The sequence below is a fragment of the Corylus avellana genome, chromosome 6 (genome assembly GCF_965113065.1).
Source record: "Corylus avellana chromosome 6, dhCorAvel1.hap1.2, whole genome shotgun sequence".
Classification (NCBI taxonomy): domain Eukaryota; kingdom Viridiplantae; phylum Streptophyta; class Magnoliopsida; order Fagales; family Betulaceae; genus Corylus; species Corylus avellana.
This window is the reverse complement of record NC_142495.1, coordinates 29230449-29243974: the sequence shown is the minus strand read 5'-3', so window position 1 is coordinate 29243974 and position 13526 is coordinate 29230449. Positions and strand designations below refer to the sequence as shown.

At 36.1% G+C, this 13526-nt stretch overlaps 1 protein-coding gene and 1 pseudogene across 1 annotated transcript; both read left to right on the top strand.

The window, feature by feature from the left end:
- The first annotated feature begins 3454 nt into the window (after positions 1-3454).
- LOC132188128 (putative LRR receptor-like serine/threonine-protein kinase At3g47570 pseudogene) lies at positions 3455-4875 on the top strand (annotated as a pseudogene).
- Positions 4876-7946: 3071 nt separating this feature from the next.
- On the top strand, positions 7947-12738 carry LOC132188123 (putative receptor-like protein kinase At3g47110). Its single transcript, XM_059602526.2, has 3 exons — positions 7947-10716; positions 11668-12125; positions 12534-12738. Exons 1-3 carry the CDS (start codon positions 8019-8021, stop codon positions 12549-12551), a joined length of 3174 nt encoding a protein of 1057 aa, XP_059458509.2. The 5' UTR covers positions 7947-8018; the 3' UTR covers positions 12552-12738.
- Positions 12739-13526: the final 788 nt, after the last annotated feature.

Below are 13526 nucleotides of genomic sequence, written 5' to 3'. Positions count from 1 at the left end.
GAAATGATCAAATTGCAGAAAAGTCTCCTTTGTAATGACCCCATGGAGCATTGGCTTGGCTGTTTGTGCGAGTATGCATTTTGTTGGAATAAATCAAACCTACGTTTGATGATCTACATGTTTAAGACAATATATTTTCTTACAAACATTTGTGTTTAAGCATATGGTAATGCACCAAAATATATGAGAATAATGTTTAAGACAATATATTTTCTTACAAACATTTGTATTTAAGCATATATGGTAATGTACAAATTCTTCTTACTCTTTCTTTGTGCAACCTCAATGGACTTCCACTTCCTGAAACAAAATATCACTCAAATCTTTTCTCGAGCGATATGCAACATGTGCAACTTAAGCCTAGAAAATGTGGCATGTGTTAAAACCACGTGGCCACATTAACACCCATTGGAGGGGAAGATTTGGTTGAATACTAACGGGGAGCATTTTCAAGAGGGGCGTAATTTCTTTAAAAGCATGCGCGCACCTCTCTCTCGGGAGGGATTGACATGTTTAAAAGCACCAAGTTATTCAACTACTTTCCATGGTCTTGAGAGGGATTGACATGTTCAAAATTTTCTATTGACCTCAAAAGTTTTGGAGGCTGATGATTATTCTCACAAAATTCATAGAGTGAAGCATCAACCAACGTACTGATGACACTAATGATTCAACTCCTGTTTAGCAAAGTTGCAAGTGAAATATATATTTTGTAAAATGTGTGAGAAATAATTATTCTTAGAGTCTCTGCTGTAAATCTGTAATTTTTGCAGAGTATTTGTGACATATTCTGCAAAAATCAAACTAAAGGTTCCCAACAAAATACCATGCATAAAATAAAAAACTGAAAATGACAAACAAAAAATCAGAATAGATCAAAGTAATGCATTTTTTTTTTCTTTCTAAATTCGGCCGGCCAAAGACTTTGTCAACGTTAATTTAGCAGGCCAGGTGCAGGGGGGCTCCGCCGGTGTGCCATGTGTGTCAAGGACTCTAGAACTTGTGTTTTGAAACAATTACCCCTACATATATAATACTCTGTATCTTGCTCTGCCTCGCACAATATTTCACAAATACTCTGCTTCCCTTCTCTCCATTCCAATGAAGCTAATTCATAACCGCAATTTTCGTGCACTATGCACTACATACCTTGGTGTCATTCTTCTCTTTTTTGTAAGAGTAAGCCTACTTTTCTTCCAACCTACCACTCTTGCTGCTGCCGCTCCAACAAACGAGACAGATCGTTTGGGTTTGCTCAAATTCAAAGAAATGATACCCAACGACCCATTTAACATGGAAGAGTAAGCCTACTTTTCTTCCAACCTACCACTCTTCATCTCTTGGAATGATTCTATCCACTTTTGCAAATGGCACGGAATTACATGCGGCCTAAAGCATCAAAGAGTTAGGGATCCATATCACCATACATTGGCAACCTCAGCTTTCTTAGGGTGGTCAACCTCCCACACAACTTCTAACACGGCGAAATTCCACAAGAAGTCACTCATTTGTTCCGCCTGCAACATCTCAATCTTAGCAGCAACTTGTTAACAGGGAAATTCCAAGCAACTTCACCAATTGTCCTGAACTCAGAGTCATCAACTTTGCCAGGAATAATCTTACTGAGAAAATTCCTGTTGAACTCGGCTCTTTAAAGAGGCTTGTGTGGCTTGACGTTTCCTCAAATCATTTGACGGGAGGCATCCCACCTTCTCTGGGAAATGTTTCTTCACCCCAACTACTTCACTTTTCGCTTAATTATTTCGTGGGAAATATTCCAGATGAAATGGGTCATTTGCGAAGGTTAGTTTACTTCGCAGTTGTGGAAAATGATATGTTTGGTACGTTCCCTTATTCCCTTTACAATATATCATCTTTGAGGTTCATTGCAGCCGGAGCTAACCGACTTAATGGCACTCTTGCAGCCAACATAAGCCTCACTCTCCCTAATCTCCAATATTTGTCCATCAATACTAATCAATTCTCTGGTCCAATCCCAGTTTCACTATCCAATGCTTCCCAGCTTGAATTTCTTGATCTCACCCAAAACAATTTCGTGGGACAAGTTCCAACTGATCTAGGCAACCTGCTAAATCTACAACATCTAAATATTGGAAGAAATAATCTTGGAAGTAATTCCGTCAAGGACTTCGATTTTTTAACATCTTTGGAAAACTGCACCAAACTTGAAAGGCTAGGCTTTTCTTATAACAATTTTGGAGGCACTTTACCTGATTCTATAGGAAATTTGTCGATGCAACTCAGTGCTTTATATATTTATGGCAATCAAATATTTGAAATTATTCCTGCAGCATTAGAGAATCTCATCAACTTAAGTCTTCTCGTCATGTATAAAAACTTGTTCACAGGACCCATTCCCACTTATTTTGGGAAGTTTCAAAAGCTGCAAGGATTGGCTTTGCATAGAAACAGATTGTCGGGAAACATACCATCCTCTCTAGGCAACCTCACTCAATTGGTCCTACTTTCCTTACATCAGAACAAATTGGAAGGAAATATTCCATCAAGTTTTGAAAACTGCAAAAGTTTGCAGTACTTATATATTTCACAAAATAACCTTAGTGGAGCCATACCACAAACAAGTCTTTCTTACCAATTACTTGGAATCAACTTTCACATAACTCATTAACGGGAATCCTACCCATGGAAGTAGGCAATTTGAAAACTATTCTGGAATTGGATGTATCTGAAAACAAGTCCTACAACCATTGGAGATTGCTTGAGTTTGCAAAACCTTTACTTGCAGGGTAATTCATTTGAAGGAAACTTGCCTCCATCTATGGCTTCCTTGAAAGACCTTCACTATGCAGATCTTTTATGAAACAATTTTTCTGGAATAATTCCTAAAGATTTATAGAAAGTTTCTGTTATACTATATTTGAATCTTTCATTCAACAATTTGGTGGGCGAGGTACCAACAGAGGGAGTCTTCCGAAATGCAAGTGCAACATCAGTGATAAGAAATAAAAAGCTTTGTGGAAGTATCCTATAACTAAAACTACATGCATGCGATATCAAAGTTATGAAGCAAGGAAAATCCCATGTATTCAAATTAATTGCCATAATTGTTAGTGGGGTTTTATGTTTTATTCTATTTTCATCATTTGTTATCCTCTATAGGAGGAGAAAATCAAAAAAGAATCATCTTCTACACTCCCAAAACCAACTTTCTTTCAAATGTTTCATACAAGGAGCTTTATCGAACTACTGACGGATTTTCTCCTAGCAATTTGATTGGATCCGGTAGTTTTGGCTCAGTATATAAAGGAATTCTTGCTCAGGAACAAAGGATGGTTGCTGTGAAAGTATTGAACCTTCAATAGAAAGGAGCTTCCCAGAGTTTCATAACGGAATTCAATGCGTTAAGAAATATACGGCATCGGAATGCGTGGACTATAACGTCAATGAATTCAAAGCACTAGTTTATGAATTCATGGCAAATTGAAACTTAGACAAATGGTTGCACCGTGATAGAGACAATGAAAGTCCACCAAAATATTTGAACCTCATTCAAAGACTAAATATTGTGATTGATGTAGCTTCTGCACTACATTATGTTCATGATCATTGTGAAATACCAATCATTCATTGTGATTTGAAGCCAAGCAATGTTCTTCTTGAAGATGACATGATTGCTAAAGTAAGTGATTTTGGTTTGGCAAGGATCATCTCTACAACAAATGATGCTTCTCAAAATCAAACTAGCACAGTTGGAATAAAGGGTACTTTTGGCTATGCTGCTCCAGGTACATAACTAGCTACTTCTTTTTAAATCATGATTTTGCTCAAGTCGCAAAGTTTTACGTACTAACAGTCTTTTTACTATGCTCTACATATTATTTTAGCCTTGTTGATATTATTTCCTTAAGGCTCTCCATACTTATTCTGATCATATATAGCATGTCAATAGATATATCAAATATGTCGACTAAGGAGTAAAGAGTGTAAACCATGCTGTAAAAATGGTTGGAATAATTTTTTTTCAAGAGGAAACTGACCTTTTTGTATAGCTCCGGAACATTGGTCACGTGAGATTTCTTAGATAGAAATTAACGAGGTGTGCACATATAGGACGATTTTGACAACTATTAATCAAGTCTTGAATTAGTCATAAATATGATAAAATAATTGCATGCATTTCTCTTTCGTTGCAGATTAATACATTGATTAACAGTTGATCTGATCCTAATATTGGCCTCATTTATTCCAATTTCCCAAAATTTTCACAAGTTCTTATTTTAAATTACAAACTATTTGTCACAATATTATTTTCTAAGGCTAAATAAAATATGTAAATTCTAAATTTTAAATCCTAAATATTTTAAATTACGTACTAAACAACTATTAGTAATATTCATTATTATGTTAATTGTGCAAATATGGAATATATGAATTGCAGAGTACGGAATGGGTGGTGAGGCATCAACACAAGGAGATGTCTATAGTTATGGGATATTTGTGTCGGAGATGTTCACAGGAAAGAGACCTACTGACAAAATATTTAAAGATGGTTTCAACCTTCATAACTTTGTTAAAATGGCATCGACAGAAAAACTTGTGCAAGTTGTAGACCCAAATCTTCTCACAAGAGAAGTGGAAGATTTAGAAGTGGCAACAGAAAAAGATGACTACAACAACAATGATCACGATGATATTGAGGCAGTAGAAGAAAGAGTTCGTATTGAGAACCTAAGCCATATGAATTCTAATGAGTAAAAGTGCCTACTTGCAATTTTCAAGATCAACCTTGCTTGTTCATTTGCTATGCCAAATGAAAGAATGAAGATGGAAGATGTCACCAAAGAACTACATCGGATCAAAAATGATTTTCTACAAGTCGGGATCCATGAATAAGGACCAGGTAAGGTAAGGCACTAGAAATTTTGATTTATAAGTTTATGAATGATAGACAAGTAGACTTTCCAGCGATATTATTAGGATCAAAACATTCATTTCAGAGTTTTTACTTTTTTTACGTTTGATTTGTGATCCATTATAATTAACTGCCCAAATTGCATGCAATTTGAGTAACCTCACAATAAGGGCAAGTCTAGGGTCCAATTAGTTTGGGCCGAGGGAGCCCAAACCCTAGGTTGCCCAAGGCACATAGGCCTCACATCTGTCCTCATGGTGGCTACCCAAATTCAATGCAATTTGGACAATCAATTATAAGAGATCCTAATTCTTTAAGTCCACAGGCCAGTTACTCTGTAAGTGAATTTGATTTTTGTTTCCTTATGTTTTTAGAGCAAAAGTTGTTTTGTTTATTGTACCGTGTAATTTTGTAGGAACACGGAGCTTTTTGAAGAAATATGGCCGCAGAAAAGTCTGTTTTGTAATGCTTTTTTTTTTTTTTTAATTTTTTAGTTGCTTTATAATGCCCATGTTGGGCATTGGCCGGCTTGGTTGTTTGTGGGCGTATGTGTTTTGTTAGGATAAATCAAACCGACTTTTGATCTACATGTATTATGAATCTTTATTCTATATATATTTCATCGAGTCTAGTTTTAAAATTTACAGAAAAAATGGTTCCGTTGAATATTAATTATTATTCCGATCGCAAGTAAAATAACATGAAGCTACATCATCCATGAGACCCTAGCAGAGTCATTTAATTTATGATGCAATGGATGTTAGTGAGGCAAATCACAAGAGTGTAATGTGTCTCTAATGCGAATTGTGTATGCTTAATTTTAATTGACTTATACTAAAAAAATATAAATCAATAATATAAAATTAGAAAATATTCTAAATATATTCTAACAAGCATGAGGCATGATTTACTGTATAGGCAGCCAGCAGGCCCAGCACGTCATCAAGTAGACGAGGATAAGAAACCAAACCAAGCATGTGATGGGCAGCTCGTTTAAATGATTTAAAGCCACGGCATTTGATCTGTGATATATCATTATTGACTTTTAATAATAATTTTAAAAGTCACATCAATTTTTAAAAAACACAAAAAATTTAAAGAACAAAGATAAGAGTTTAAGACTAAAAAGGTATTTCATTGTATAAATTAGTTTTAGACAATTAAATGATTAATTTATTATTTTATTATTATTATTTTATATTGACTTCAATTTTTGGCACAAATGATAATTTAAGATGATATCAAAACCAAAGATTATGGTCCCCAAGAAGCAACTCAATCGGTTAGGACTACACCTAATGAAACGGATGTCACTAGTTCAAATCCACCTCTCTCCTCTTGTGTGGACATGTCAAAAAAAAAAAAAAAAAAAAAAAACACCAAAGATCATGAGTGAATCTTAACTCCACAATTCACCTTATTTCAATTAAATATTTGAAGCGTTGAACCTCACCTATTAAAGAAGAGTCCGAACACACATGTAAAAAAATAATTAAAATATAAATTAAATAATCAATACAAAATGGGAAAAAAAAAAAAAATCAACATTTGTTGCGTTTGGTTGCCTTGTTTTTTCCTCCAAGTTATGATAATCATTTGGCTTTGATCGAAATGCAAGTCACGAGACTCACGACAGTCGACAGGAGCTATCAAGTCAAGATAGACGAAAGATTCACGAGGAGAAATTATAGCCGTAAGAAGCTCTCAGGTGAATAACATTTATTCGAGAGCCAACACCCCCCTGCAATTTATAATAATTACTAATTATCAGGTCCTGCAAATACCACATATTAAAATTAACCTAGGAACTGATGGTAACTACTAAAGGCACCAACAATAAAAGCTTGACAGAGATTCAAATATCCTAATTGTTAGCTACGGACATTCAAATCCTGTAATATTAATAGATATATAGGAACTGTAATGAGATATCTATTCTTGCCCATTGGGCTTTTCGGAGGCTATAAATTGCTTTGAAATTTTTTTACCAATCACATAATTTTTATTTTAAAATAGCTTTTTAGTTATTAAAAGTATTTTTTTAGACACTTAAGAAGCTCTTAATTAGTTTTTAAAATCCAAAATCCCATGAACCAGTCTTGCAGCCCGACTTTATTGAATATACATTTTCAATCTTTCATCGATGAAGCCTTGAAAAAAATTAATAATTGCATATGCATACTTGAGGATGACTTTGACAAATGGTGTTGAATTCCGGCAATAAAAATGTGAACAGAAGCTACAAAAGTCCAATAAGTAGGACTCGAGCTTTTTCTCTGTCAAAAATTCCAGCTGCAGCCCGATTTCAATAACTTACAAAAAAAAAAAAAAGGTTATTGAAAACATAAAGTGGTTAGAGAAAAATTCAAAAGAAGAATCTTTAACTTTGTATCTTCAAAACAACGTCGAAGTCACGGCTACAAAAGTGAACAGAAGCTACAAAAGTCCAATAAGTAGGAGTGCCTGCAGCAGCCTCACGCGTTTCCGCCCACTTCTCACGCGTTTATACTTAAAAAATATAAATCAATAATATAAAATCAGAAAATATTCTAACCGGCATGAGGCATGCTTTACTGTGTCGGCAGCTACCACGTCATCAAGTAGATGAGGATCATAAGCAAACCAAACCAAATTTATATTGAAATCAAAAGTCAACAATTCCTTATTTTGTTTATTTTGTTAAATGCCAACTCAAGTTGAACTTCAAAGATACGATAATTGTTTTAAAAGGCATCCTCTCGACCACCCCATTTTGTCTCCTTCTCTGGCATTTTAACTGGTTTCGGCCATCACCTACTCTCCTCCTTCAAGTCAAATGTACCTTAACTCGAATGCTGATCCCCATGCATTAAACAATTAACAAGATAATGTAGACACAACAAGCGTATCTTTGACTTAGATTTTTCAGCCAGTGATTTCCATAAATTATCCAGAAGGTCTTCAAATGCTGAAATACTATTATATCGTTTCATTCCATACCGGTCTACAACAGTGGCTCTTGGTAATGGTAGCTGGATATTAGATGGATGAAGTTGACAAGAACTCTCATAAATCATAATGTTCTGCATCTAATTGCTCTGCCTTGTACCAATATTTCACCAACTTTCTCTGCTTCTCCAACCCAATGAAGCTTCCCATCCTCAACATACGTGCATTATGCTTCATAAACCTTCATCTCATTCTTCTCTCTTCTATCAGCTTACTCTGCTTGCGACCAACCAGCATTGCTGCCGCTCCAACAAATGAGACCGATCGTCTGGCGTTGTTCAGATTCAAAGAATTAATAGCAGACGACCCGCATAACATCTTGAGCTCCTGGAATGATTCTATCAACTTCTGCAGATGGCAGGGGATTTCATGTAGTCGTCAGCATCAAAGAGTTACAGCCTTGGACCTACAAGGCTATGCTTTGCGTGGATCCATATCACCTTTCATTGGCAACCTCAGCTTTCTTAGGTTGTTTGATCTCCAAGACAACTTCATATACGGCAAAATTCCACAAGAAGTTACTCATTTGTTCAGACTGCAGAATCTCCTTCTTAGCAATAACTCGTTGACAGGGGAGATCCCGAGCAACTTCACTAACTGTCCTGACCTCAGAGTGATGGACTTCACAAGGAATAAACTTACTGGGAACATTCCTGTTGAGCTTGGCTTTTTGAAGAAGTTTGAGATGCTTCAGATTGGAGGGAACAATTTGACAGGACGCATCCCACCTTCCTTGGGAAATATTTCTTCTCTCCAAGAGCTATCCTTGGCGCTTAACAATTTTGTGGGAAAAATTCCAGAAGAAATAGGCCGCTTGCAGAGGTTATCTTTCTTCGAAGTGGTGGGCAATAATCTGACCGGTACGATCCCTTATGCCCTTTACAATATATCAACAATAAGCATCATATCAACTGCAGTTAACTATCTTAGTGGCATTCTTCCAGCCAACATAGGCCACACTCTCCCTAATCTCAAAATTTTGTCCATCTCGACCAATCAATTCTCTGGTCCAATCCCACTTTCACTGTCCAATGCTTCTAAGCTTCAAGTGCTTGCTTTTTCCAAAAACAATTTTGTGGGACAGGTTCCTACTGATCTGGGAAACCTGCCAAATCTTTGGTGGCTAGGTGTTGGTAGAAATAAGCTTGGAAGTTATTCAACTAAGGACTTGGATTTCTTGGCACCTTTGGAAAACTGCACCCAACTGGAAATGCTTGATTTTTCAAATAACAAATTTGGAGGAAGTTTATCCAACTCTATAGGAAATTTGTCGAGGCTTCTTAGTCAACTATATCTTGATGGCAATCAAATATCCGGAATTATTCCTTCAGAATTAGAAAACCTCGTAAACTTAACCACCTTAAACATGGCGCAAAACCTGTTCAATGGCACCATTCCCTCTTATTTTGGGAAGTTTCAAATGCTGCAGGGATTGGGTTTGGATGGAAATAGATTGTCAGGACAAATACCAGCCTCTATAGGCAACCTGACTCAAGTGGTTAAACTTTTCTTATCACAGAACAAATTGGAAGGAATCATTCCATCAAGTTTTGAAAAATGTACAAATTTGCAGGAGTTGGACATTTCACAAAATAAGCTTAGTGGAGCCATACCCAATATCGGTCTTTTTTCCCAATTACTAGAACTCAACTTGTCACAAAACTCATTAACTGGCACCTTACCAATGGCAGTAGGCAATTTAAAGAGTCTTTATCAATTGGATGTCTCCGGCAATTATCTATCCGGTGAGATTCCTACAACTATTGGAAACTGCTGGGGCTTGGAGTACCTTTACCTAGAGGGTAATTCATTTCAAGGAACCTTGCCTCCATCTCTGGCTTCCTTGAAAAGCCTTCTATATTTAGATCTTTCACGAAACAACTTGTCAGGCCTGATTCCAAATGATCTACAAAAACTCTCTGTTTTGCGATATTTGAATCTTTCTTTTAATGATTTGGAAGGTGAGATGCCAACAAAAGGAGTCTTCAGTAATGCAAGCACAATATCGGTGATTGGAAATAAAAATCTTTGTGGGGGTATCTTGGTCCTGCAATTGAAAGCATGCAACATCAAAGTTATGAAACAAAGAAAATCTCATGCTTTCAAATTAGTACTCATAATTGTTTGTGGGGCAGTGTTTTCCCTGATTATGCTTGCTTTATCTCTTATTATTTACAAGAGGAAAAATTCAGGAAAGAAATCATCTTTTACTCTCTCACAAACTGATATTATTTCAAAGGTTTCATATGCAAAACTCTATCACATGACTAGCGGATTCTCGCCAAGAAATTTAATAGGATCTGGTAGTTTCGGCTCCGTTTATAAAGGAATTGTTGATCAAGAGGGAAGGATGATTGCTGTCAAGGTCTTGAACCTTCAACAAAAAGGAGCTTCCAAGAGTTTTATGGCTGAATGCAATGCGTTAAGAAATATACGGCATCGGAATCTCGTTAAGATCTTAACATGTTGCTCCAGCATGGACTATAGCGGTAATGAGTTCAAAGCTCTAGTTTACGAATTTATGGCAAATGGAAGCTTAGAGAAGTGGCTGCATCGAGATTTCGACAATGAAAATCAGTCAAGAAATTTAAACCTTCTTCAGAGACTAAATATTGCAATTGATGTCGCTTTTGCACTACATTATCTTCATGACCAATGCGAAAGACCTATTATTCATTGCGATTTAAAGCCAAGCAATGTTCTTCTTGATGATGACATGATTGCTCATGTAAGTGATTTTGGTTTGGCAAGGCTCCTTTCTACAACCAATGATGTTTCTCAACATAAAAACAGCACAGTTGGAATGAAGGGTACAATTGGCTACACTGCTCCAGGTACATAACTACATAAATCTTCTAAATCATGATTTTGATCAAATTGGAAAACCTCATTAACTGTCTTTTTTACCAAGCTATACCTGTTCATTTTTTCCCTTTCTATTTATTTCCTCAATGCTCTCTTTGCTTTTTTTGAATTTTGACAACATACCAATCTGATTTACATGGACTAACAAGAAGGAAAATGATAGACAATGCCGAAAAAATGGCAGGGCTGCTTTTCAGAACTGGTTTCTTCTACAACTTAGGAATATTGGTCCCATATATGATTTTAAGGCTTTGATAGAGATTAATAGGTTGTGCTTAGCACTTGAGCACTATTTAACAAGTCTTAAATATGAGAAAATAATGGCACATTTCCTTTGTAAGAGAAGAATACATTGAGATCCGGATCTAAAGCTGAAAAAGTGAAAATTCAAGCCAAAACAAATTTTCAAGATCAAAGAAGACTTAATAGGTACATCTGAAAATGAATGTTGGTTAAGAGGAGACAAAACAGTATAGAAGAAGAATATTATCTTTCATCTTGTGTTTTGTGTGTGTAAAGATACTTCATTGAATTGTCATCCAATAAAGAATTAGGCCATGGATAACCAATACATGCAGCCATGGCTTGTTGGAAGGCCTTTATCTAGTACTTAATTGGTCCATGCAAATAAACAAAAACCAAGGGAAGAACATAATTGGTTGATCATTATCATTAATATTAATTTTATCTTCTCATGCTACATGTACCGAGCAAGTATGAAAATTGATCCACTTTATCATGCAATTTCCAAAAACAATTACTTCTGATTTAGGAATGCAGGCTCTCCATCACTTTATTTTTCAAATATTAACTAAATTTTGTTTCTAGTTACTAAATCCTAGATCTTTTAAAGTATGTATTAAGCTGCTATATGAAATCATTGTCACATTACCTATGCATGTGAAATCTATTGATTGCAGAGTATGGAATGGGTGGCGATGCATCAAAAGAAGGAGATGTCTATAGCTTTGGGGTATTCGCAATGGAACTGTTCACGGGAAAGAGTCCCACTGACAAAATGTTTAAAGACGATTCCAACCTCCATAACTTCGTTAAGGTGGCATTGTCAAAAAGACTTATGCAGATTGTAGATCCAAACCTTCTCACAAGAGAAGTAAATGAAATGTCAATGCCAATAGAAAACGATAGTTACAAGTTTGGTGATCGCGATGATATTGAGGAGGAGGAAGAGGAAAGTCACATTGAGAACCTAAGCCAGATGAATGCCAGTATGCAAAAGTGTTTAGTTTCAATTTTCAAAATCAGTCTTGCTTGTTCATTGGAATCACCAAAGGAAAGAATGAATATGGAGAACGTCACTAGGGAACTACATCGAATCAAAAATGTTTTTCTAGGTATTGGATATGGACCAACTCAGGTAATGCAACACAATTTAATTTATAAGTTTTGGCCAGATAAATCATAGAGTTATTGAAGACTATCCTAAGTATTGTATATGGGCTTTGAATTTTGAACCTTTCAATTTTTAAATAATTCTTAATTAAGTATACAATCTGCTAGCACAAGTAGATTTTCCAAGGCTCTTATTAGGGTCAAAACATTAAATTAAGGCTTCCACCTCATTAGAGTCCACATGTATGTCTTATGAGGACTAAATCATTAAACTACCTAAAATTTCCATCTTATTTTAGTCAAGAGGCAGTTTATAAGTCACTCTGGTTTTGCTTCCTAATGTTTTCAGAGCAGAAGTTGTTTTCTTTCTGCTGTATTATGGGAATTTCCAAATGCCCCACATATCAAACATAATTAATTTCTGCTTTTGCAGGAACATGGAGCTTTGTGAAGAAATCAGATTACAGAGAAGTCTGTTTCATAATGCCCCTGTTGAGTATGTTGAGTATAGGCTTTATTCCAACAAAGTACCTAAATTAGAACATTTGTAAAATGATCAACATATGTCTCTTTTTCCTTAGAATTAAGAGTGACAAAGACCCTTCTATGTAACTTTAATTACTGCTACTGTGTTTTGTTTTCCCTTTCCTTGTTTCCCTTGTTTGAATAGGGAAAAAAAAAAAGTGATCAACATATTTAAGACTTTCTTAAAAACATGCACTAAGCATATTGTAACGTGCAAAATATATGCTAATGAGAATAATGTCAGTAGCTATAAGACAATATTACACCTTTGAATCAAGGCACATTTTGTAACATAAAGAAACTATCAGCACTAGATATATATTAGTCTAGGGGGCTATTCTCTGCGGGTGTGTCTTGTCTGAGGCTGGTACTCTTGCCTTTGTGGGCCAACCCAGCCTTCTGATGTTCTTGGCCCACGCGGACTTACGTTGGACTAGCTAGCAGCCTAGCGTTTAGTGAGGGAGTAATACAAACCAAAATGGGTTTGGACTATGGACTCAAGAACCAAAAGTGCAAAATGGATCAGACAAGTGAATGGGGTTCTTTCACATATTTACAAATTTTGACGTCTACAATCCACAAATTTACCCAAAGGCCCGAGGTGAGGCTCTGGAGGGCCAGGCCGAGAAGTCCATTTGATTAATTTACCTATTTCATTGTTTCTCGGGAAGGAAAAGGAGGATTGGATCAACTCCATCGGACGGTCCATAGTGCAACTCTCCAGGTCAGTCATGGACTCCATCGGACGGTCCATAGTGCAACTCTCCAGGTCAGTCATGGACTCCGAGGTCGTCCATTACGGAAGCCACTTGCTGTGGATACAATGCATATGAAAAGTCTCTTTGCCAAAGACTTTTTATACTCGTGCTACTGAAGTCTTTTCAGTGTTGTGCCAAAAGAC

Coding starts and splice junctions, on each gene's coding strand:
- LOC132188123 (XM_059602526.2), top strand. CDS start 8,019: ATGAAGCTTCCCATCCTCAACATACGTGCATTATGCTTCATAAACCTT. Junction 10,717..11,667: donor AATTGGCTACACTGCTCCAG/GTACATAACTAC, acceptor TATTGATTGCAG/AGTATGGAATGGGTGGCGAT.